The following is a 26,096-nucleotide window of genomic DNA, read 5'->3' as shown; positions in this document are numbered from 1 at the left end:
ATGGCAAGTTTTGTAGACGTCATAGGGACAGGATAGCAATCCAAGAGTATTAGTGACAGCCCTTGTGTACTCCTTTAACAGATGCAAGTTAATGTGTAGCATGTGTGCGTTGACAAGGCCGAACTTCATACATACTGTACATACTTTAGTTTGGAGCCTTTACCATGACCCCCTTATTGCTTATGGCACCATCATCCTAAATACCCTAAAGTAGACTTTCTGCTTTTCTGGATGGTTTGCTTAAGCTGACCGGGTCCACCTCTCTACTATATGTGCCTACTATTAGGGCCATTTCAGGCCTGTCGTTGACCACAGCATTCTACCACTCACTCAACTTTGGTCCTAAACACTCCTATTCATATAAATGGGAGTGGTTGGGAATCATTTTTTGCATGTATGTGCAGCTTCTTCCGGTTGTATTTCTTCTCTGTACTACAACTACAAGGACAACACGTTAAACCTGCTGTGCAGTTTGCCGCTCCTGGGCGCATATCAGCAGTTTGCCATGTGACTGAAACTAAATGTGTGATTTTCCACTGCAATACTGAAACTTGTCCTATATAGGTGAAGAATGTAGCTGCACAGAAAAAAAGTTCCAAATATTTCAAACTTACCTCCATCTTTGGACTAGGGGAGGATTATATCGCTGCCCTTCGAGGTAGAGTCCCACATGTATGTAAAACAACCCACTGGTCCAGGTATGCTTTATTGTAATAAATATGTTCATTGGGTGATATTCAATCTAAAATGCACTGCAGCACAACACACAAACCCATGCATGTACAGTATTACCTCATTCCATCTATGTGATTTGGCCTTAAAGGGCTTTAAAGCCACCTAATCATTTCTACAGCTCTCATTCCACCACAAGACTTGCTGTCAGGATGACCAGAGCAAACACTGAGGAAAGATCACAAACCTGCTTCTAACCCATAAATCTTCTAGGTTTACAGCTGTCACATAACAGGATTGATTTGTTAAGGCACAATGCAATGGGGGACATATGGGGTTCCAATAAACCCATGATGTGTCAATAAATATAACCTGTGCCTGCACAATACTATCACATTGGGGACTCAACCCCCTTTTAATAATACTTAAAATTAAGTAAAAAAAATGGTAAAGTTAAAAAAAATATAATCAATATTATAAAAACATGAAAAGACCCCACCATGTCCAAATATAAAATACACCAACAATGCAAGCAAGTATTAAAGGGTATTTTTTACTAAGAAATATGGGTTTGATAAGCAGTTGCTCAAATATCCTGCAACATAAAAGTTTGCAACCATGACCTATTTTTTTCTACAGGCCCTTTTTTTTAATAAAATAAATATATATAGCGTATTAATGGCATTTCAGCACAAGATTTTCTCCCTTATTTGGAACAAAAAACGATCCAGAATTAGACGTGGCACTATGTTTGCCCATAAAACTCGGGGGGGGGGGGTACCTAATATTCTGAAATTTTACCAAGTGGCTCAAATCACCCTGATAACCTCCCATTTTGCTGGCCATAGAGCGCCGTCCTGGGTATCTCTGGAAGCCTCCCTAATATTCCCAATACCAGTGAGTTTGCTTCCATGGCTTCCCCTGAAGTTGCATCCATCCTCTATAGTTGTCCATTTGCAACAGTTTCTCAAGGTCTGGGATGGTACTAGGTACTCGTCAGGTCTCATATCCCCACATTTACCACTTCTCCCAGTGCAGCGAAACCCACTTTTTAAGCCAGGCCTAGATTCACCTGAGGCTTTTAATTAGTGGCTTTCCCACAAGTATGGAACGGTTTACTCTTTTTTTGGGGAGGCTCTCCATTATTAGTTGGGAGGAAATCCGTGAGACCCACAGAGCACTGAATAGTGATTTATTTTGCTATATCCAGTTAAGGCATTAAGTTAAGTCTTTAATATCTGGGGTGAATCTCTCGAATAAGCTGACACCCTTTGAGCACATCTGTATGAGAACACCTCTCTGTCCGAGGCTGATTTCTATAGTCTATTCTCAATTGTCCAAAATGTTTCGGGCTTCCACACATGTATACAAAATACAATGGGAAAGGGACCCAAAGGGCACTAGAACGGATGAAGAATAGCAGCTTCTGAGACCAAGACAATATGAACTTCCCACAGTACATAATTACATATTTGATATTTTGCAGAATACATTATTGAAAAAAAAATCTTATGTTTATATTTATAGCTAAATTTGCACTACTATCCAATTCCAACACATGGCCGTGCCATTTTTTCCCCCTTCCCCCTTCTTCTGCCATCTTGATTGGCCATGCTGGGATGGCATAATTCCTGTGCAGGCATGCCAGAGTTCATTCATTCCTGGCACGCCTAAGGGAAACATGGAATGTTGTGTTTTCCTCACCTGCACAGCTCAGCGAAATTTGACCAGCGATCAGGAAGGAGCCATTCATTTAGGGTTCACATTAATTTTCAAGAGAGGCATGTGAGACTCCAAGATAGAGGAAGCTGTAACTGGCAATTCAAACAGTTTATACTACAGGGTTATAAAAGGTCAGTGTGTGGCCCATTTTATCCAGCTCATAACTTGACTGTAATTTTTGGGCAACTGACCTTTTATTACATTATTTTATTTAGATGACCAAGTTTTAAAGTGAACTTGTCTCAATGCATGAGCTATTCCTGTCTTTGTCAACTTGGACCAGGGACAAATCCAGTGGTGTCAGAACACATGACGAAAATACCTGTTCCAGGTGGCTAAATGATTGGTGAAATAATTGGTATGATCCATTCTTCATGACCCATGGAGGGTGGGTTTTAATGGTATTAAACATGTTATAATAATTTTGTTTTTCGATTTCAATTTGCTCCAAAAACAAGTGTTCCTTTTTTCAATTTACTCACTCATTTTCCATTTCTAATACCACAATAATGCCACCACTATCCTCCTTATAGAATGGCTATGTCAGGGTTTATAGGGATACACTAAACATCATTGCCATTGTTTACTTTGCCACTGTAATTAATTACCATTTATGTGATTCTCTGGAAACTGTAATACTGATTTGGCATGGTTGAGAATAGATTTGGTTACTTGGTTATCATGGTGAAAGATTGATTTCATGATTCCGGGAATTTTGATACTATAGAAATTCATTCAAAATTAAAGGAAGACTTCGAAGGGAGCAGGCGGGCAAGTTCCTGGGTGAGCTGGTAATGGCAATGATACCAAAATAATCCAAAAATAAAAAAGCAAAGGGAAATCTTTTTACAACAGGTGGTAAAGAGAGAGGTCACCATAAAGATATACAGAGGACGCACGTGCCAGAATATGATATCATTATAGGCTATAAAAAGGCAATTTAGAGATTGATTAGAGCAGGGCTGTCAAACTTGAGTCCTCAAGGGCCACAATTTAGTATTTCTTAGCAGAACATTTAACAAGAGGTGGTTATAAAGTCGGAAAAGTAATCTGGTTATCAAAACTTGGCCTATATTTGGCTCCAAGGACTGGACAGCCCTGACTCCTATAGAGACTAAGTGTCACAGTTTACATACACTTAAAGACAAGGATATACTGTGGGTGTGTTTTGAGTTATATATACTGCTAGTCTGATTTTTTTTAGCTTTATTAGGAAATGTTAGCATTGCCTTCAAAGTGAACCTGTCTGGATAAACAGGATCTGGCAATGTCTCTGGGTTCCATTCTTGTCTTCCATCCCGTGGAACAAATATGCAGCTAATGGAGCTAGAACAGACAATCTGTTCTTGGGTAGGAGCTCAGTAAACAATAAAATATAGAGGTGAGACTGACAGGCAGGAAAACCATCCAGAATTTGTATCACAACACTTTATGATTTTTGGAAGTGTACATACAGTTTATAAAACACATTAATATTTTGATGTAAGCTTATCATTTCATAATAAGCATTAGTCAGCTTTTGATCAATCTGGGGACTTTTAGTTCTAGAATGGAAACTAATCTGTTTCTAATCTCGTGCTGTCCTAATTTTTACCATTTTTTCTTCATATGATAACTAACTTCCCCTGGATTCTGCATACGTGTCACTGCGATCAGCAATATCATTTTCAAGAGAAACAATTGCAAATTGTGTCATGTATTATCACATTTTTTTTACATTTATTTGTGAAACCAGACCTTGTTTTTTCTGTTTATTGGCAGCCAACATCATGAGAAAAGAGGGTACCATGCAAAAAACAACATCTTTAAAAAAGTTTAAAAGTTTAAACAGAGCATTTTTGAAGTTTTAGTAAAGCTAACCATTTTTTTTGTTTTAGTTAAAATGGAGTTGAGAATGATTAAAACCTTCTGACATGTGTTGCTGGAACTTTAAGTTGTTTGATTTGGATGCTGCTTGGTTGATATGCTCAGGAAAACCCAAATTCAAACAATGTTGAAATTAATATGTCATTTTGGTGGTTTGTTCTGGTTTTAGGAGAGTAAGTGAAGCAGTCAAGTGCACAAAAATGGCGTGGTAAGAGCTCTAAATGTCTGAAGAACATTTATTTCTGGGCCAATAGAGCATACCAGCTACTGGGACAACTCTTGGTGTAGTTGGAACATGCCTTTCTTTCTTGACCAAATGTTTTAGCAACGCCAGGAAGGGGGTAGGAACTGTAGGGGAATTGTTACTGGAACTGGATGTTGTTAGCCACCAACTAGATGTTGTTCACCATGGACACCAGGACTTCTTGTTACGCAGTGATTCACTTTGGATATTGGATGGCCCTTGATGTCACGTTGACATTGTCCCCAGGCAGGTGGCTCTGTATACAGCGACTCCACATATAGAGCCGGGCTCTGCACTAGACGGTGTAGGGAAAAAGCAAAAACTCACCAAGTGGTGGTCTTTTATTTTATTTATTTGGCAAAAGAGAATTTGCATGCTAAGCTCTAACTTCCTGCTTTAGGCCAGCTTTCAGAATGAATCACTTTCGCATTTAAAAAAAAGCTCTATTTATCATGGTAAGTTTAGATATTGTTTGCACCACTGCCTGAAATAAATGTAAGCGGCACCTCCTATCTGGGATATTGCATTATTGGGTATTACACATTTATTAAAGCCAACTCCATCACCAGATATGATCGTCCACACTGGCTGAAAAGACCAAACTTCTGTTGTTCCTAATGGAAACTGGAGCCAGAAATAGATTGGATTTTTTACTTTGATGATTTGGCCACAATAGGTCTAACTATGTTTTCGCACATCCAATATATAATCCCATCACATCTAGTGCTCACAAAGCAAATTTACCTAATTATTTGGCTGATGAAGACTAGCCATTCCCGTTCACCATTACCATGTACTCTTGGCAAAAACAAACATCTCAGACATCATTTTAGATTCAACTTGTACACCGTTCCTCTGTCAGCCTCAACGCAATGTATCATAATACTGTGCGTGTTACAGAGTAAGAGATACTTGCCGGACTGGCATCTTGCTGCAATCATTGAGAAAGTGTGCCATCCCCAGGGCACTGCAGGTTAATTAACATGACCGTGGGAACTTTGTGGTCACAGCTGTGACTGCAGGCAATCCCCGGGCACTAGAGGTTGAATGGGGACAAGTTTCCCCATTCATCACATCTGGTGCCCTGTGTTCTTGGATAGAGAAACTCCATCCAAGAACACATACTACTAGCAACAGCAATCAGGATCACTGTTGCAGTCTTGTAGTATGTGTTCCTGGACAGAGTTTCTCTATTCAAGAACACAGGACTCCCTGTGTTCTTGGATAGAGAAACTCTATTCAAGAATGCATACAACTAGTGAAGGGCTGCAAGAGCAATCTGATTGCTCTTTCAGCCCTTAATACTCACTAAAAATAACCCAAATTCTCACACTATTGACTTCAATGGTGTTCGGATTCGGCATTCGATCACCCGAACAATATCTCACTATTCGATCGAATAGCTGTCAAATCTAATACTAATTATTATATTACTATAAATTATGCAGTATATATATATATATATATATATATATATATATATAAAGCCTTTAGGTGAACTTATAGATCTATCAGATCAGAGGTAGTTTTTAGTAGTCACATCTTAAGTTCTCACTAAGGTGGAATGCACTTTTGCAAGTGACACCGAGAGGTAAATGTTTAGGAAAGTTCATATGGGCACGCGTGTACTGTATAGAAACCACACAGGGGAGCATTTGATATTCACAAGAAGCATTTTCAAATCTTAAGTTTGGGAAAGTACTGCTAAGAAGGGCTGAGAAGGAACATTTCAAACATGGAAAATTACCCCACCAAATAAAGCAACCTGACAAGTAACAAAAAACAAAAATGTTTTATATATAGGCCTAGGTTACCCCAATCAACACAAATGACCTCCTTCCTTCCCTTCCTACCTGGTATTTTTCTTAGTTTTCTAATTATGAATATTTTCATTCTTTTTCCCTTTTTTTTTTGATTGTCTGGCTAACCTGCAGTTTGTTTTCTTTCTACAACAGCCATAGCTCCTACACCAACAGACCTAAAGCTATAAAAATACCAAAGCTCATTCCCAACTTTGACTCATCAAAAGCATGTCAGACCTTTGCAAAGAGATCACTGCTTCCCTCCAAAGGTCAAGTGTTTTTATTTACAGCGTGATGCAGGGACAGGCTTTTTGTAAAGAGGGCCAGATTTGGTGAGGTGTAAAATGTGTGGGGGCTGACCACTAACCGGGGTTAGTGTGGGTGTGGTCTGCACATGTCCCGCACAGCACACGCCCATTAGAGTGACGTGAAGAATTCCCTTTGCACGGAGTTCGGTGTCAGTTCGGGATCCCTGCAGAGCATGTTCTTAGAATCAGAATGGGCGTGATTCGTGCCGGTCCAGCACACACCCACTATAACAATGTAAGGGATTCCCTGTGCACACATGGAGACTCCTGTCCTGCCGTTTATGCCCACCAAGTAGCGGGCCAATAATTGCAAGGCGGTTGATCAACTCAACTTAAAATCTGAACACATCTGAACTTTGGACATGCCTGATCTAGGCGATCAAGAATTTAATGGTTGATGATGCACTTAAAAATTTTTACTTTAAATAAAGGGGTTGTCTACCATTTTATATATGAAACTTTCAATCCACCAATTTTCCATGCCAGCAGTGAGTTGGCAACCTTCTAAGCTGTAATGTAAATCCAAAAAAAAGGGGGGAAGCATAGTGATAAGTCCTTGAGTAACTTTAGAGCCCTTTCACACTCATAGTGTAGTTGGCAAACAGCTGTTGTGCCCCAAGAGTCCCAAAACACACCACAGGTAACCACATTTGCACATGGCGTAAATCTTCAGCAATTGCATGGCCAAAAGTGACTTGCCATGATCTGCTGCATCCACCAAAGAATGGTTCCCAGCCATATCCATTCACTCTGCCGTGGGTTCAACTTAAAATGACTTATACTATCTCTTCTTAACTCTGAGGATGAATTATTCCACAACACTTTGTAATTCTTTGTTTTAAAACCTAACTCAATGTTCAGTTTAAATCGGCAAAATACATTCCAGGTGCATTAAAACAGAAGGTGTGCAATGACGTACTGTGCTTTTTTTTTTCGAAAGCATGCAAAGCCTGAGCAGACACATTCTGATTTATTCCAAGTAGGAGTTGCAGACGTGGCCAAGTCTGGCTGACTTTCAGAAGTATTATTAGTCATTTCATAGCTACTCACATACAACGTTTTATTATTATATCACAGATCTGTTCCATACACAGTAAGGAAATGAAAGAGCCATACGTGGCCACTGACAGTCATTTCTGGAGCTCCAGAGTCAGCTGAGGAGCCACACGTAATGTCCTTGTCATTAAATAAGAAATTTACAAGCCAAGAAACAAAACTATGATTTTCTATGAATATTTGTGTATTACAGCAGACCTGGAGTAATCAGTACCATTCCTCTGACAGTGATTGCTGTCCGGCTAGCTCCAGATCTGGGGAATACCCACGTATTAAAATGTTCCCAATAGGATATGCACAGTGAAATATAAACTGAGAAGGTTTTTACTCTTTCCTATTCTAAATCAATGCTGGGGTGAGTGGCTCCAATAGAAGGAAATCTGTGCATTTTCAGACCCATCACTTGTATTGACTTTACTTTTAGCTGCTGAACCAATGGCTGCAACACTTTCGGACGCCCTTACCTATAACAAGTCAACAATTGTGGCTTTGCTACATCGATCTACACAATTGTTCCAGCTCTCTGCTGACTACAAAACCCCTGGGCTGCTTTTATTTGTGTTGTTGAACTGATTTTAGGTATTGACATGGTCATGTGACACTATTCAGGCCTTCGTTCCAACTCAGTTGGCCGATCTTGCACAATTTCTAAGATACAAATATAATAGTCAAATTAAACATTATGGAGTTCAAAGCATAAAGGGCATAGCGTTAACCAATCTCTATCATTATTCTGTAGCTTCTTGCAGTTCGTGGACCCTTCCAAACATGGGGACCTGTTGTAGATGGCTTCTACCTGAAGGACACTCCAGCAAAGCTTCTCCAGCAGAAGACTTCTTCAGATATAGACCTGTTTATTGGAAGTACTGAGCATGATGGGCTGATCAGCAGAGCCAAGGCTATTAAGGTAAAAAGAACTCTTCTTGTGCACAAAAAAAGAACCTTCATGACACACATCATATCTGGTAACCTAAAACTGCCCTTTTCGAGAAACCGCAACCTATTACTTAAATATAATTAAATTATTAAAATGCCATAAGTAAGCTCTATTCAGGTGTTGCCTATGTTAACATTTCACTCACCTTGTTGCCCAGCTTCCCACCACCCTATGAATCACCACTCCTCCGGGTTCTTTTAATAAACCTAAAATAATAAAATACAGACCTTTTTATTTCAGTTTTCTGGCCCAGTTCAATGACATTACAAGAGTTTTTTCTTTGCCCCCTGGGATAGCCAGCATTTCTCCAGATCTGAATGGAGCTCATGTAATCATGTCAGTCTTGTAGAACTAAAAACCCCTTCTGTGTGATGGGCTCCCAGGTCCTTGGCTGTGTGACAAAGAGCCATTCTACCCAAAATGGACTGCTGGTGATTGAAGAAATGTCTCATGGGGGGGAGGGAATTAAATATAATATAGGTCAATAAAAAACAGAAATTTTAATTATGAATTTGTATTTATATAGTGTCAACATAATATGCAGCACTTTACAAAGTCCATTGTCATGTCACTAACTGTCCTTCTAATGGCCCTACCATAGTCATACGTCATTAACACAGTCTAAGGGAAGGGAAGCTAAATAACCTACCTGCAGGTTCTTGGGATGTCAGATTAAACCCAGGCACACAGGGAGAATACACAAACTTCTTGCAGATGGGGGGGCCTCTCTAGGATTCAAACCTGTGACCCTAGCACTGCCAAGGTAAGAGTGCTAACTAACCATGCTGCTCACTTTAAAGAGGAACTAAACCCTGCGATACTCACCTGTTCCTTCACTCGGCACCACCACCTTCTTTCTTCTTGCAATCTTTGGCCTTCTCAATTGGCCAGGTTGGAATTACCTAACTCGCATGCATGTGCTTGAAAGATCATTCAGTGCCGGCAACAGGGATTGCTGCATGAGCAGTTAACTAATTTGGGCAACCCTATGGATCAATCAGACGGGTAAAAATGCTAACTGAAAAAAATGGCATCACCTGTCCCTTTCTGCAATAAAACCCTGCCTGATCATAGATTTAGTTCCACTTTAACAATTATTTTTTTCACCTTTGAATTCAAACAAGAGCCCTGGTAAAGCCCTTAACCTCCCTAGCGGTAACCCCGAGAGTGACTCAGGTTAGAAAAAATTTGCTACAAGTGGTAACCCCGAGTCACTCTCGGGGTGGAACACCTAGGGAAGGTTAGTAAATAGAGTGCTTACTTGATCCGCCGGGGTCCCGCGCCGTTCAGCGTCGCAATCTCCGTCTTCTTTCTTCTTCCTGCTTCTGCTCCGATGAGTCACCGGGGGAGTTCCCGGTGACGTTGGTGCGTTTGTACGTACCGGCTGGGCGGGGTCAAAATCCATTTGTATTGCATTCAATACAAAATAACTGTATTGAATGCAATACATTGGATTTTTAAGTGTAAAAGCAGTACATTGTTTTCAAGAATATTTATTTTACAGTATATATAATAGTATGAGTATAATGTGTATTTGTTTTTTTAAATTAAATTTTTTTTTTTAATATATAGAAATTTTAATTTATTCAATTTATTGTTTTTAAATGATTTTCTGTTTCAAACTTTATTATACTCATACTTTTATATTATACTTTAAAATAAATTTTCATGAAAAACAATGTACCGCTTTTAGACATATAAAACCGGAAAGAAATGTACTGCTAGGGAGGTTAATGCCCCTGAAATGTGTTGGCTTGGTCTTCTCAACCTACATGATCATCCAAACTAAACTCCTTACATTTAGTCCTCTCCTCTTCCTGATACCCTTTATATTAATAACTCTCTAGTCACTGACCTTTCAATTAACTCAATGACAGTGATGAGTAAGGGCCGATCTTTCTAGAAAGGCCATTTGTACTGAACTTTATCTGTTGGTACATATGACATATTCTACCAGGAATTATGTCAGGACATATGTTCCTTTAGTCAGCATGATTTCTGATGTTTTTGTTGATGTCTGGTGATGTTGCTGAGCCACATTCAGAATAGATTTCATCTTATTTCTAACAGATTTCCTATCACCGTACATATACTGTATGCAAATATATATTCTAAGTCTGTGGTTTTGCTGTAGGTTGCAACAACTCATACTGCTTGAAAAAATGATGGTGTTGCTGTATATTGTCAGGAATGCATTTATTATTTGTAAAGTTAGTAACAAGTCCACTTTAAATGAAAGGGTCGGATGACTTGATTTATAATCTTTGTTGCATGCTCAGTTTTAACATCCATCCAAGCAAAATGTCTCTCCGTCCAACATTCTACACAATACGACCGCTATTAAAGGTTCTCTTTACAAGTCAAACACATTTTACTGTGAAACACAACATTGTTCTGTGACCCAGAAAACTGAAGAAAACAGGAAAAGCACAACTGAATGTTCCAAAGATTGATCTATTCAATAGAATGTTTTGGAAAAAAATGTATTCTTTGGAAATGGAGATTCAAACATTATTAAAAGTCTTTTTTTAGACCTTAGACCCTTTTTTTGGGTCTCATTTAAATATTATTATTTTTGAATGTTTTTTGCTTGAAAATACTTTTTTATATTGTTTTTTACCTTCTCCTGGATTAATTGTGTATTTAGGATTTTATCTGGAATATTCAGGTTTTCTTGTATGTTTTTTATTACCAAATCAATGTTTCCCAATCTTTTTGAAATAACTTTCAGGTCTATAGGGATTTCTCCTATAATTACTATATCCACAGCTCACAGTACATTATCATGGTGGTCAGTAGGAAGAATCATTGCCGTCCATTGGGAAGAATGTCACCCTTACAGATAGCCAAAAAGATCATTGGTGTCAGTTAAACTGACCTTGGAGGCACAAATTGCTCATTAATCATGGAACCCCTAGCAACCTCTGGAGGAACCCTGGTTGAGAAACATTGTCCTAGTAGTTGAACTTGGTGGACTTTTAAATTGATAAATTATGTAAATTCAAAATATTTTTTCTGTATTTTTATATTGTTTTTTGATTTTTCAAAAGTTTATTGCTTTCCTATACTTGCAGGGTGTCTAAAGGGATAAAATGCAGGGAAATGTGCACGTCCTTCAGGGGTGTCCTGCCTATTGCTTTTTGGCCTGACACTTTGTCACGGTGGGATAGTGGACCTTCAGTGTCACCAGCCCGCTTGGTAGAGACGTGTATAGGGCGCAGAGTCTAAGCCACCAACCTCCCGCTTCATCAGCGCAGCCCGCAAGGGGTGATGGACTTTAGGAGATGGTGCCCAGGTTGCACCCCCCGTACACATAGGGGCTAGTAACTGTTGACTGGATAGGACCGAATTGTAGCACAGGAGCAAAAGCCAGAAGAGTAGTCAGACAAGCTAAGGTTGGGGTAGATGGCAATTAGGATTAGTCAGGTCAGACTCAGAGTTGGTATACCAAAGAGTCAGGATCAGGAAACGCAGGAAGCATAGAAGAACTCCTTGTTCAGGCAAAATCATGTTGCCACTCACTTCCTTATATAGGGCAGATCAATTGATTAATGAAGACCAGGTGACCCACAGTTATCCAAACCCAGCACTAGAGGGAGTGCTGCAGCAGAGGCAGTTTAGGTTGTGTTCACGGTTCCGCCAGAAAGCAGAGTGCATCTGCGGAATATTCTAGACCTCAGAAGAACAGGGCAGCTCTCAAACAGTCACATGATCTAGACCGGGAAGTTACCAGGGAATGTTATCCCTGGGCAGAGTTGCTGCTGGCAGCAGAGGAGTGCAAGGTGGGTGACACAGAAGAGGGCACAAATCCCCTGATCTTGTGGGGATCTGTGACACAATTTAAAGGCTCTCACATAGCTTGTCTCCTGCTATGTAGTAGCTCTGACATATAATCATATGCAATATTTTATCAGTACATGATTAAAATACAAGTTTTAAAAAGGGGAACTGTTATTTTTGTACAGAACTAAAAAAAAGAAAAAGTATTTATGAAAAATCTTACATTTCCTTTTACATACTTCAATAAGTATTAGATATTAATATCATTTAGGATAATTTAGCTTGTAGCACACAAATAAACTAAATTTGACAGTATGTAAGGTATACAAAATGTCTGTTCATGGCAAAGTGACAGGTTCTCCTAGTAATAGCTACCCCCATTCCCCCACTCATGTTCACCTTAATCTCCCTGCTTTACCATATGTTGGTGATTATTGGATATATCCTGTACTTCTAGGTATGGAAGGCCATGTGACCCCCTTTTTGGTTTGAGCAGCCACTTCTCAGGCTATCATGTAATGGAGGGGAGAAGGTTGGTAACCCTGTGTAGCTTCTGACACTAAACAAAGTACAACTTACAGAGAGTTACACCCAAGGATGTGAATAGGTTTGCTTAGGGCCGCTGGGGCTGGTGGTTATCAAGAAGTGGGGCATGGTCTAACAATAGATCCCAATAAGTTGTCCTAATCTGGCAAAATAACTTTTTTGAAGGTAAGTATTAAATATTTTACATTGTTAATTTTAGCCAGAGGGTAGAGCTTAAGCTTTTTGTTTTCTAGCCTGCTGCTTACAAAGTTTAGAAACTCAATTCCAAATAACATATATATATACGAATAGGCTAGAACAGTAATCACAAACTCCATATAGTGTAAATTACCGTACTGCATGCCCCTGTAAATCCCTGAATACGGCTTTTTCCTATTGGCCAATGGGACTGCAAACTATAGGCAAGGGCTAAAGAGAATATGTGTATGTGTGAGGGAGATGTGACTCCATGCCAAGTTTAGGACTACCTTGAAGCGTTAAAGCAGAGCAACTAATACCTCCAATATTTTCCAACCTCTTCCTCCCAGTTCTTTAAGAAAAGAATTTCACTCACAATCATTGCTTGTAAAGAACAAGATATGTAATTCTCCCACTTCTGCCCATCCCCCTGCTCAGCCCCCACCTGTACCAAGGCCCCATAGACTTGCTTCTCCAGTACAAGTCTCATTCAGGTCTTTGGAACATTATCATGGAGGTCGAGATGTAGACTTTTACCATCTGGGATGTAGACAATGCACAATACTATTAGAATGCTATCGGAGTATCAGGTAGCTTTACATATTGCATTCAGAATATCTGCAGAGATGATTTACTAAGCTGCCCCATAACATTAAAAGTTGGCCTTTAAATGATTTTAATTTCCACTCGAATTAACTGGATTTAGTTCTGTCAAACTGCACCATTTCCCCTTTGTGGTCTTCTCTTCCTGTGCCTATCCACTTCCTGTGTCTGGTAAATTGGGTAACATGTATAAGAGGGGGCTGCTCTCAATGCAGCAGGAAGATTGTGAAAGCAACTTACTTTGACATAAATTACATTTTGTACCTAAGATGTTATATAAATCTTGCATCAATCCGTTCAATAATGACGGGCTATGGTTTTAATGAGGTGAATAAAAAGCTATGGTTTCCATTCATTGTGCTAATGTCCTAAAAATAGAGATATATAGTAAATTAGACTTTTAAGGCATTAAAACCCAGAAAATATTTTATAAAAACTTCACAATATTTATTTAATTAAACATTGTTTTTTTTAATAGTAAGTTGACATCCCCAAGTAATGTACCAGGGACCAACAAACAAATGTTGTATGGTCAACCTGGGGTCCATGGAACCCTAGGGTACCACCAGATAATGCTGGGGGTTGTTCAGTAATGAGAAGTTTGTGATGCTTAGGTCAGTTACCATTTTATCTATAATCTTTTAGGCTGTAATGTAATGTAATGTATTGGTGACTCCCCCCATTGGCCAGCAATGTAAGGAGCATTCTTCACAATGACCACCACACTAATATACGGTGAACTGTAGATATAGTAATTATAGTAAAGGTTTCCCCATTTTAAAAACATTGATAAAGTCTGACCTGAATACCCTAAGTTATTTTCCTAAACTTCTGACAGATATATATTTCTGCAAATTATTATTATTATTATTATTAATATACAGGATTTATATAGCGCCAACATATTAAGCAGCGCTGTACATTAAATTACAGTGCGTTTCGCAGCTAAAACTGCTTCTTCAGGAAAAGCGGAGATTAATAGGGGGTCAACATTCTCCAAAAAGGAGTTTGTACATAATCATGAGTTATATATTTCATGTACATTGAAATATCTTAAATTCTAAAGACTTATTAAAACTTAATTAGAATGAATGGATTGAAAATGAGCTGCCACTGAAGAGAAACGCAAATGGCAAATGGCAAACGCAGGCGAGAGGATTCGCGGCAAAGGGACTCCTGTAAAGGCTTATTGTTAATAATATAATTTATGTTACTGAATACAAATTGTGAAGTTTTTATAATATCATGTTTGGTGGTTTTTGATGCGATTTCTATTGTGGCATCTCGGCTAACATTAATTGACTGGTAAATCCATGGACTTATGAGCAACAACAACACTTATTAGTTATATTGGTAAGCATGCCTTCATGGATCCTGTATGTGGTTTGGAATAAATGGCTTTGTAATATCACGTAGTATTTCATCTGACCTCTAACTCTTAAGCTGATGCACCACTCCCCAACAAAAAACAAAGGAAGAAAAAAAAGATGGTGGATGCCACCTTCTCTAGATCATATTTTCAACAATATAGAAAGTGTCTCTTTTGTTTCATCAGAGATTTGAAGAAAGTCAAGGCAGGGGAGACAGCAAGATGGCCTTCTACCAGGCTCTGCAGAACTCTTTAGGAGGAGCGGAAATGAATCTGTTAGTCCAAGAAGCCGCTGTCTGGTTCTACTCTCTTCAACACTCAACTGATGACTATTCCAGCTTTTCCAGAGCTTTGGAGAACTCTACACGGTAAATTGTACCTTCTGAGATCCTCAATTGTAGTAATCTATGGTGGGATCCAAAATTTTGCCTCCACAGAGTAAAAAATGTGCAAAAGACATGGATCAGAGTGCAGATTGAATTATCCACCCATTTGACAGGGAAGTGTTAGGCCTTTTCTTTCTTTACACCCATCCAGAAGGCTGTTTACATGCTTTTTGGCCATAAAGGTCTTTTTAGGGTTAAATTATGGGGAAATGGCAAGAGTTCCCTCACAGTACTCCCCTCCACACTGCAGGTGCTTAATGTTCAATTTCATCCAAGGTACCCCTAAAAGAAGTGTGACTTATGTTATTTCTCATTCCCCTGGCCAAAACCACTCTCTTGTTCTCTCCAGTGCACCTAGCCATGGGCAAGTCCTCAAAGTTTTACCGAGATCCTCCTCAGCTCTTTTTAGGCCAACTTCGGCCATGGTGGTATGATTGAATTTATGTATCTCGGCAGTGGCTGAAATTGCATAGCTCACTTTTAATTGTTTAGAAGATGAGAGCAGGCAGGTAAGAATGCATTTAGCAGAAGAGACTTGGTATGGATCATCTGCATTACAGAATCCCTACCTGTTCACACAAATATACATTCGACTTTTAATTCCACTTCAGATTTGATCTGCAATGCATTCCCAGTACACGGCTGTCCCCACAGGTCCGGCTATGCACAGCACACACTAAACATTAGCATTACAGAGTCTAAGTGTAAGAACTTCCCCCTAACCACAGCACTCCGGATGTGTGCTGTGACCTCAGGTTCATTTTTATGCAAATAATCCGGCATATCATTCCCTGGAGAAATGGCACACTTTCTTTACTTGCCCTGGTTGGTACTAAGATTACTGCACTGTTAGATATGTTTTAATGGACTACAATCACCTGAGATTACAATTCCTCCATTGTCTCTATATTTTCTCTGTATCCTGGATTGGTGGTCATGTAAGCATCAGTAATCCAATAATCTATGTATATATAACTATACCTCTTCCCCTAAAGCCAGGGTTAATTTACTAAAGGCTATTCACTTAGCATGGGGAATGTTAGCATATAGGGTCACGTACAACAGAAACAATTCATTTGAGTTTTTCTATCACATAATTGCAGATTTATAGCTTCTTTATATTTGCTCTGTGACCTGGGTTTATTCCTTTTGGTGTCATGAACACCAGCGTGCTGCATTAACACATGGGAGTAATGTGGATTATGCATTGTTTTATGGCAGCTCGTTCATTTTATATGGCAAAAATCAAACCTGCTTTGTTTTTGCTTATGTACGTGTGGTACATTGGGATGCCACCGTATTAATGAGGGCACCGTATGCACCAATACTCGTGTGCCCAACACATGGTGCATGTTGAATGCATTGGTAACATATGTCTTGCCTCAATGTAATTTGTATGTAACCTTAGAAAATCAACCCCAATGTGTTTGCAGCTGCAAGCTCAAGTGTTGCTTTAGATGATGGGGTCCTAAGCTTTTATTACTAAAACTATTGCTTTGTACACGTCAGGTGATTCTTGCCCAATACAGTCGGGCTCATCTTAGGCGAGAATCTGACGTGTATAGGGGTAGCCCGACGTGGTTTATGTATCCACCCTGATCCATGAGCAACTGACGGCAAACGACCCCTTTACAAGTCAATGGAGGAGAGCATAGCTGGGTGCTGCTTGCTTGTTCTCCCTCCTCCGCTCTTCATGAAACAGAATGGTGCTGTGTGTACAGCGCTCGTTCGTTCATCTGCCACTGAAATTAACAGGAAAGATCATTTCCAGCAACAAATATTGAACATGTGTAAGCTGCATGTAAAGACATTGGATGTATTTAGTAGTATTATTTTTATTATAGTAATGCTGAATTTATTAATTATTAATAGTCATACATTTTCAAGATTTACAAAAAATAAAACAAGCTGCTTGTTGCAGTTTTATTTCCCTCGGATAGGAGAACAATCTGCCTTCTGTTTATAGGAGTTCATACATGTCAGTTACAAGTAGAACGGGAATGTCTTATATCATGTACAAACATATACAGTGTTTTATAGGAAACATAAAAAGGACTCATTACTCCGTTGTGTGTTTACGCGTTCCATATACAGTCATGAAGACAGAAGGCTCTGGGCTAAAATATTACACTGATTTGTATTTAATTTATCACCAATGTATTTTCATGGGGTTGTCAGTCTGAAATTCTTTAATTATAACCAATTTCTGGATGTTTTTTGTTTCCAAAATACCCAGTGGCTTTTATTTCACGTATGTAAGAGAAAATAATATAAAATGATGGAGGGATAGATGGATATCCATTAAAAGGTGGGGACAAAGCCAGTAATACGAATGTGGAAATCGAGATAAGGTTTGGAGTACCACACTGTAGTAATATAGTCCAATTTGAGTTTGTTCAAAGATCTAATGGGACCTAATGACGAAGACACTGGACCTAATTTATTAAATTTCCTCAATAATGGAGAAGATAGAATATCATGAAAGAACCTGGGCGATCCAACAAATTTGGAATGGATCTGGTCCAGGATTGAAAACACATTTGCTAAATAATGATTTTAAAAATGCATTTCAGGTTTGCTGGGTCATCCAGCTTCTCCCATGGTAGTCTATCTTCCCCAGGCTTTAAATCAGGTCTATTGGGTGCTCCTTCAATGCCTTGGCCTGTTTTACAATCCCTGTTTCAACTTTCTTATGGAATAATGTCAATTTGGTGTTTACCACTACAGTATAGTAGCCTAGTTCAGTCTAAAGTGGCCCTGAATGCCCTTTGGTTTGGGAGCAGCCTCCAACTTGGTGTCCCATCATTGTACTTCCATATGATGGGAAACCTACAAAAGAAGTTATTAGAAAGGAGGTGGGATAGATGTGCTTTGGTCAACAAGTTGTATGCGATGAGGTTGCCTTACTAAAGAAGTTCAGGCTGTTCATTTAGCAAAGTGTTATCACCCTCCAAAAGCTTAATTGACTCTGTTTGGTGCACAAATCCCATTCTTTGCTAAATGTATTTTCACTGAATCCACTGAAGTGAATTATCCATTGTAGAGTAAATATTCAATTTCAAGTTTTAACTCTTTTAGTAAATCCATCCCATAGCTTTGTCCTTTGGCAGAAATAAATATATGTCTATATTTACTTACAAATCTATTTTTTTTTTTTTACAGAGATCACTTCATTGCATGTCCAGCAATCAGAATGGCCGACCACTGGTCCAATTACTCCAAGGGTCATGTCTTCATGTACTACATTCCTGAGACTTATTCACAGAGCAGGTGGGGATGAATGGATTATTATAGAGTGTAGCTGTTCATTTTGACCAGACCAAGCGTAGAAATGAAAACATATCCATATTATACTACATACACCCAAAAAGTCTCGTTGTGCAAGCTCAACATGTAGGAGGTATAGAAAGAATGTGTTTTAAGCTAAACTCAGGTATAAAAAAAATTGTAATAGAAGACAAAAGTTATTGGAATAAACATTGTGTGTCTCTTCTCTTTGCCCCTAGTGGTGCCGTCTCGGTTTGCTTAGAATACAGGAAGACCAAAAATGCCCTCCACTGAACCTAGCATTGTAGAACCTTTCCAAAACAAAAAAATATTTAGATGAAACTTCCAACAAAAATGTCAAAAATAAATTGTTAGAATTATTAGATAAGGAATACAGTGGTGTCCTCGCTACACCACCATTCTAATGACTAAACATTGAAAGAAAAATAGTAGGCTGGTAGGATCATCCCTCTGCTTTTTCCTACTTTAAGCACGGTGGCTCGGTGGTTAGAAGTTTGCAGTGTTGGGTCCCAGGTTTCAATCTCAGCTAGGACACTATCTGCATGGAGTTTGCAGGTTCCCCCTGTGTCTGCATGGGTTTCCTCCGGGTACTCCGGTTTCCTCCCACATCTCAAAAACTTGCAGTTATGTTATTTGGCTTCCCCCCAAAAAATGAACCTTAGACTGTATTAAAATACATAAAAATATAGTGGGGACATTAGATTGAGAGACCCTTTGAGGGAAAGCTTGTGACATGACTATGGACTTGGTACAGAGCTACATAATATGTTGGTGCTATATAAATACTGTGAAGTAGTAAGCATGTTCATTGTTGGCGTTTTTGCTTGCAGAACACCTGATCCGCCCCCAGTCCTTCCCCCTTCTCTCTCCTACATGGGGGCTGATATGGAGCCGAGTAAAGATATTAAGCCTTGGTTTATTAAAAAAAAACACATTTGATGATGTACTATTGGACACAACTCTTTAATACTGTCCATCTTTTATATTTGCATGGATTTTAACTTTAAATGGAAAGACAAAGACAGATATTAGAATGCTGAAAATAAGACATAAATCCCTTTTCTTCTCCTTTTTGTAAACAGCAAATAACAAAGCCGCACACCCCGCCTTGTCAAAGTGTTTAGATTACAGGATCTTCCAAGACCACATTTCTGTTTCTTTTGGCAAGATATTAAATTCCATCCAGTGACAGCTGAAAAGAGACATTATAAATATTACATGTCTCTGCTGGCTCAGCATCGCAGCCAAACTTTTGTCAGTGTACAAAGGATCCTTGTGAGAATTAAAGGAACACTCCAGTCTAGTTGGACAATTTAGAAAATGAATGCATTATATGGCCAAAAAGTGTGAGCAGAATTATTGAGTTTGGGGGTTTCTAGTATAGAATACAAAGGCTTTGTAAACAAAGGTGGACTGCCAACCCTGTGGTCACAGTTGGGTGAAAGACCTTTCTTGGTCCGGCATGACACTTGTGTACAAAGACATTGGATGATGTGGAAGAACTGGAGAGTCCTGACCGCAACTCTACTGAACACCATGGGGAAGAATTAAAACTTTCCTTTGCAAATGAGGTCTTCTCACTCAGAGAATCAGAAGCTGACCTCACAAACACTCCGTTGACAAATTTCTAAAGGTGTGTCAAAATTTTATGGAACATTCCATTAGAATGAAGTCTGAAATTACAGCAAACTTCATCTTAATGTCCATGGTTTTGGAATGTGCTGCCCTGCAGCTGCAACCTATAGAAGCAATCCAAATGTTCCTGCACCTTTAAAACAACACCTTAACGTTGCCTACTTTATTGACTGAAATGGATTTCACAAAATAGGGAAATTTAATCAAATCTTCAAAATTTTACCAAAATGTAATTGTCTCAATTTTTTTTAACCACTGTACATTCCGTTTGTTCTGTTTTACATTCAAATTATTCTTCTGAAGTCACTTACAGACTTTATTCACTCCCTGTAGTCTACCAAAATCTTCACATAGAAAGATGAGTGATGCCATTGTGAATTTTTGGGCAAGGTTGCACACAAGGTAGCAAAACTCCATAGTCCCTTGTACAGACATTTTTAGAGGGCTTTCCAATCTGATTGCAGGGGTTCCTTGGAAATGTATTGAGATTTATATGTTGCATTTTTCTTCCTTTTTGGCCCTGTGACAGCTACTAAATAACACATTCCTCCATGTGCCTCCAGCATTAATCTATAAATGGAAGTTTGGGAAGAGAAATTGTCTGGCAATAGTACATATTAAATTCATTAAATTCATTTAACTAAAATCTCCATTAGTTCTTTACTTTTACAACTTTGATTGTTACTCGAGTTTAAAAAAGTCTCAGTAATCTCTATGTAGACTTTAATAATTATCTTGGGGAATTATATAAAAAAACAAATATCAATCACACTACTATATAACAAGACATGAGAACTACACAGAGTACACCTTCAAAGGAAAATGTATCCTCAATGATTGCATAGTCTGAGCCAACAAATCCCAACCAGGATTCCTGGTAATTGTAGTAATTGTGTTTTAAGTAATGTTTGACTCCCTGCTGACATGTAGTTAGAAACCAGAAGGAGATAATTTGCTAATGTAAATAGCTGTGACCAATACCAATGGGAATGCTATCAGCTATTTGCATGAATGACCCAACTCCAGGCCAGTTACCAATGTATAAAGCAGGCAATGTTTCCATTAGCTATTGGTTGTCATGGGGGGTATTACCAATATTGATCAATAGGTATGCTACCCCCTGTAGCAACTGACTGGCAGAATTACCTTTGATTGGTGCTTTTTGAGTGTAGTACCACCTCTGACAATTAGCATTTACAAACCAATTGGCAAGATAAGCAGCTAATACTTGGGAAAGATGTGGGAATTACCTTGTAATGTATAGATGTACTAACAACCCCCTTATATGTTGGTACTATATAGAGGACCAATAGACCTATATTATATAATAGATTAGATACTATAACTATAGGTTATATATTGAAATGAGAATAGAGGGTTTTTTTGGATTGTAATCAGTGTAAATATAGAAATCACATAGTGTGCAAAGGGAATTGTAACAGAATTTATTTTATTTTTTTTGTTTCTAACAAATGACCAACTGACTATTTTGGTAACAAGTGCATCAATATTTCAGTATAACAAGACCAACTATTAGATATTATGTTAAGTTCTTGGAGAGGGGTAATCTTTTTTTCCCCAACACATTTCGCAGGTGTGCTTTTTCAGGGGATGTAGGAAGGATAGAAATCAGATATTTCATGGGTTGTGTCATAGGAAAAGAAGTTTACACCAGGGTGGGTTGAGCCTTTCCTATGGAGCAATTATTCGATGGAGCTAAGAGTTCCAGATGGAATCACCTGTAAGGGGGAAACAGGGAAGGCCTCCCTTACACCTGGTCCGTGGAACCAAAGGGACATTTCCAGTCCTGACAGGGTCCAGAAAACCACCCATTTGCTTCTTGGTGTGAATACAGGAGATATTCTAGTGGATAGGGTAGGGTTCTTTGAGGATTCCTGGTTTCATGGCTATGTGCCTAAGTATAAGGTAAGCAGAAAGCACCACTTGTCAGAACACCACTCTTAGAGATAACTAAAAATATTGTTCTTGTAATGCCGCTGGTTCTACCTAGTGGTATATGACCCAGAACTATGCAGGCATCACGAGAGGTCAATCAAGGACTGCTTAACCCTAGTATACTCTGAAGGAACCCTAGTGGATAGGATTTCATGGAATCCTGGTTGAAATGTAGACCTTTTGTTTCCTAACTGTATATTTTTTTTCTTTCAGTTCTGGCCTGGATTTGCCTGAAGATGTCATGTATAGTTTCGGAATTCCATTTCACTCTCTTTATAGAAATCAGTTTTCAGACGAGGAGAGGAAACTTTCCTTACAGACCATGCAGTACCTGGCTAACTTTGTGAAAACGGGGTGAGTATCACAAAACAGTTACAAAACTTTTCACCGGAGGATTAGTTTACACAAAGTCATATGGTCTCATCCCTAACAATCCCAAAATAAAGATATTGCCAATAGCACTGTTTATCTTAAAACTCAACTACAGGTAAATACAAAAAACCTCAAAGTGTTGTGTAACACCAGGTCCTGGTGAATACATTCCTGACATCACAATATGCAGCAATGGTATAATTTTTCATACAAGCTCCATTATATTTCAAAAGCCATCCTTGTCCGTGTCTCAGGCAAGTGACTTTGCCTAGGCTGAGATCATGCCATCAATCTGCTGCAGGAACAAAGAAGCAATATCTTGGTCTCCTCTTCCCCAGTGATAAGACTGCAAAACTGTTACTTTTAAGCAAATAGAAAGGTGACCTGGCAGATATCAGGGTTTACATGACTGTGCCATCTCTAAGCTGGCATATTCGTTTAGAATAGCCTTTCTTAACATTTTTAACCTAGGTAAACATTTAAGAGAGAACTCCTGCTATAATTACTATATCCACATCTCACAGTAGATTGGTGTGATGCTCAATGGGAAGAATGCCTCCTACATTGCTGACCATTGGGAAGAATGTCACCCTTACAGATCATTGGGGTCAGTTAAACTGACCTAGGAGGTACAAATTACTCAAGGAATCCCTAGCAACCTTTAGACCAGGGGTTCTTAACCTTTTGATGACGCCAGACCCCCAATGGATCGTCCAATAGAGTCCCATACCCCCTTTACCTGACTGTTAAAATAATCATAGCTATTCCTTATATTAGTTGCCAATATGACTTCCAAATACGTCAACAGCTTGAATTTACTGTACTTTAGATATGGATAGCTAGGAAGAGAACATGAAATAAAATAAAAATAAAATCATAAGCATCGAATGTTCTCGAAGATTCTACCGCGTTCCATTCACGTACTACCCACGTATAAATTAATGCATTAAATAAAATAAATACCAGTACCCAGAGTTCGAGTCCCATACCCCCAGCATTTGGTTCTTGCTCTAGATGAACCCTCTTGAGAGACACTGATCTAATAAATAGGTAGTGACCCTGGATGATGCCTTAGCAAAGGTAATGCCGTCTTTCTGAAAAATCGTAGATGAATAAATACAGATCAATAATAAAATCAGATGGGTCCCCAAATATTACATGTATGGTGAGCTTTGATGCTTGGCATGTATTGTTACAACAATAAGTCTGGTAAATGTATCCTTTTACATTACATTTTACAATTCTGAATGATATTCCCTATAATTGTTCTCTGGTTCGCAGAAACCCCAACTTCCCATACTCTTACTCAAGGAAATGGAATGTTGTGTTACCACCATGGCCTGAGTATCGGACACAAAGTGGTGGCAGAAAATTCAAAAAGTTTACTGAGAGGCTGCCGAATGGTCAAGATCTGAAACGTACCGAATGTTCATTCTGGAACGACTACGTCCCGGCACTTAAACTGTCAACAAGTAAGTTAAACAACTCTGTGATCAAGGAGACAACAGATGTTGTGTTGGTGGCTTTCTGTTTTTTTACGATTTGTCAGAGATAGAAGTGTCATGACTGCAGATGTCAGGAAAGTGAAGTACAAAGATATAGAAAAAATGGGTGTATGTGTGTGTATATAAATATTTATTTTTACTGTGTCAATGCAATAACTTTTAATATTTTCCTAAAAAATACCCAGTGATACTGCCATGAAATATGACCCGGAATATTTAGAAATAAACTTAAGAATGTTTCTATACTCCTTTACATATTTCCTGCTAACATTTGCATAAAAACAGGGATTCTTACATTCTAAATGCATCAAAGTAATCCGTCCCGGGCCAGTCCCTATTTTCTGGTGCAATATGCCAAATATTTACCATTAGTTTACTTGAATGGACATATAGGGCCTGATTTATTAAAGACTGGAGAAGAAAATATTTGAATGATCCAACAAACCTGGAATGAATCTTGCCCAGGATTAAATATATTTACCAGCTATTGATTTTTACAAAATCTATTTCAGGTTTCATGGGCCATACAGGATCACTCATGATAGTTTATCTTCTCCGGTCTTGGAGATCTTTAATAAATATGTCTCCATCGTCAGGTTCCATCAGATCTGCCATCTGATATGCCAATACGGGCCAAACAGACATAATGCTCTGACCCAGTTTCCAAAATTTGTTCCTTGTGGTTGCCCTGTTACATAGGCTACTAATGAAGATGGCGGTTCCTAACGGTAAGAAGTTTGTCCAAGAAAATGCCATGGAACCATCACTGGAATATACATATAGTGGCTGCAAAGAGATCAGCAGCACTAGGATGTAGCAAAAGGCAATTGTTTATTAATATGCAGTGCTTAAACTAAATGTAATCTAGTTAGGGTTTACTTAGAGTTTTGCCTTGGGATAATGCATATAACATCTATTGCCTGCCAAATTGCTGTGCCATTTATTTGGAATGGTACCCCAATTCACAAGACTAGGCACATATGTTGTAGTGTGCTATAATGCATACCAATACAACATTCATTGTAGATTTTGTTAGAAAAAAGGGAATGTTACCTTAAAATGGGGCGGTAAATCAAAATTAAACTTAGTTCTAAACATTCATACCTGTAAAATGCCTAAAATGACCTAGCATGAAGGTATTCAGTGCCAAAGTCTCATAGGACAACGCTGTGACACTGAATACTTGTACAATTACTCCTATTTTATTTTTAGGTGTCAAATCATCAACTGCATCCTCCACAAAAAGCGATGTACCGTCCATTGCAGTCACACAAGTCAGTCCAAAGCAAGACAAAGAGTCATACAACTGATGGACAGTCATTTTCCCATGCCAGGATCTGTGGTCCAAATACGCCAAATATGAGAATTGTAATGAAACCCTCTCTTGTCTGTCCATTCCTGGATGTTCATTTCATTCTGACATAATGAATCATGTCTCTTTTGTACAATAAACTGATTCAAAACCTGTTATTTTAGCAGCTTCTTATTGAAAGATTGTTATGTACGACTGACCTTTTGGTTTTCTGTCTAATGGCTATTTCAGATTTAGAGCTTTGTAATAAGTTTATTTTTATTTAAAGCAACTTTGTTATTTATAAAGGGAATGCCGTCACTTAAAAAATAAATGGAATGGGTCAACTAGGGGTAATTTTAAGAATGGCCTCCATTAGCTCAATGCTATTGGTTTGTGCACTCTCTAGTTCCAGCCCCAGCTATTTTATGAATGGTATCAGTCATTGCAATAGAGGTCTGTATGGTCACCATTGCAGCACTGCTATCTTTTCATTCAAGCAATAGAAGATAGAGCAGAGGTGGATATAGGGAGATGCAACATGTGCCGCTGCATAAGGTTCCTGGACCCTCCTCCAAGAG

The 26,096-nt window shown here is 38.7% G+C and overlaps 1 protein-coding gene across 1 annotated transcript; it reads left to right on the top strand.

Annotated features, from left to right (window-relative positions):
- Positions 1-6,804: 6,804 nt before the first annotated feature.
- LOC140331891 (thyroglobulin-like) lies at positions 6,805-25,694 on the top strand. The gene is made up of 7 exons (XM_072413223.1): positions 6,805-6,849; positions 8,410-8,577; positions 15,269-15,450; positions 18,631-18,738; positions 22,561-22,701; positions 24,001-24,191; positions 25,437-25,694. Exons 1-7 carry the CDS (start codon positions 6,805-6,807, stop codon positions 25,532-25,534), a joined length of 933 nt encoding a protein of 310 aa, XP_072269324.1. The 3' UTR covers positions 25,535-25,694.
- Positions 25,695-26,096: the final 402 nt, after the last annotated feature.

This window comes from Pyxicephalus adspersus, chromosome 5 (genome assembly GCF_032062135.1).
Source record: "Pyxicephalus adspersus chromosome 5, UCB_Pads_2.0, whole genome shotgun sequence".
NCBI classification, from domain to species: domain Eukaryota; kingdom Metazoa; phylum Chordata; class Amphibia; order Anura; family Pyxicephalidae; genus Pyxicephalus; species Pyxicephalus adspersus.
Note: the sequence above shows the minus strand (reverse complement) of the source record. Positions and strands in the feature narration are given on the sequence as shown.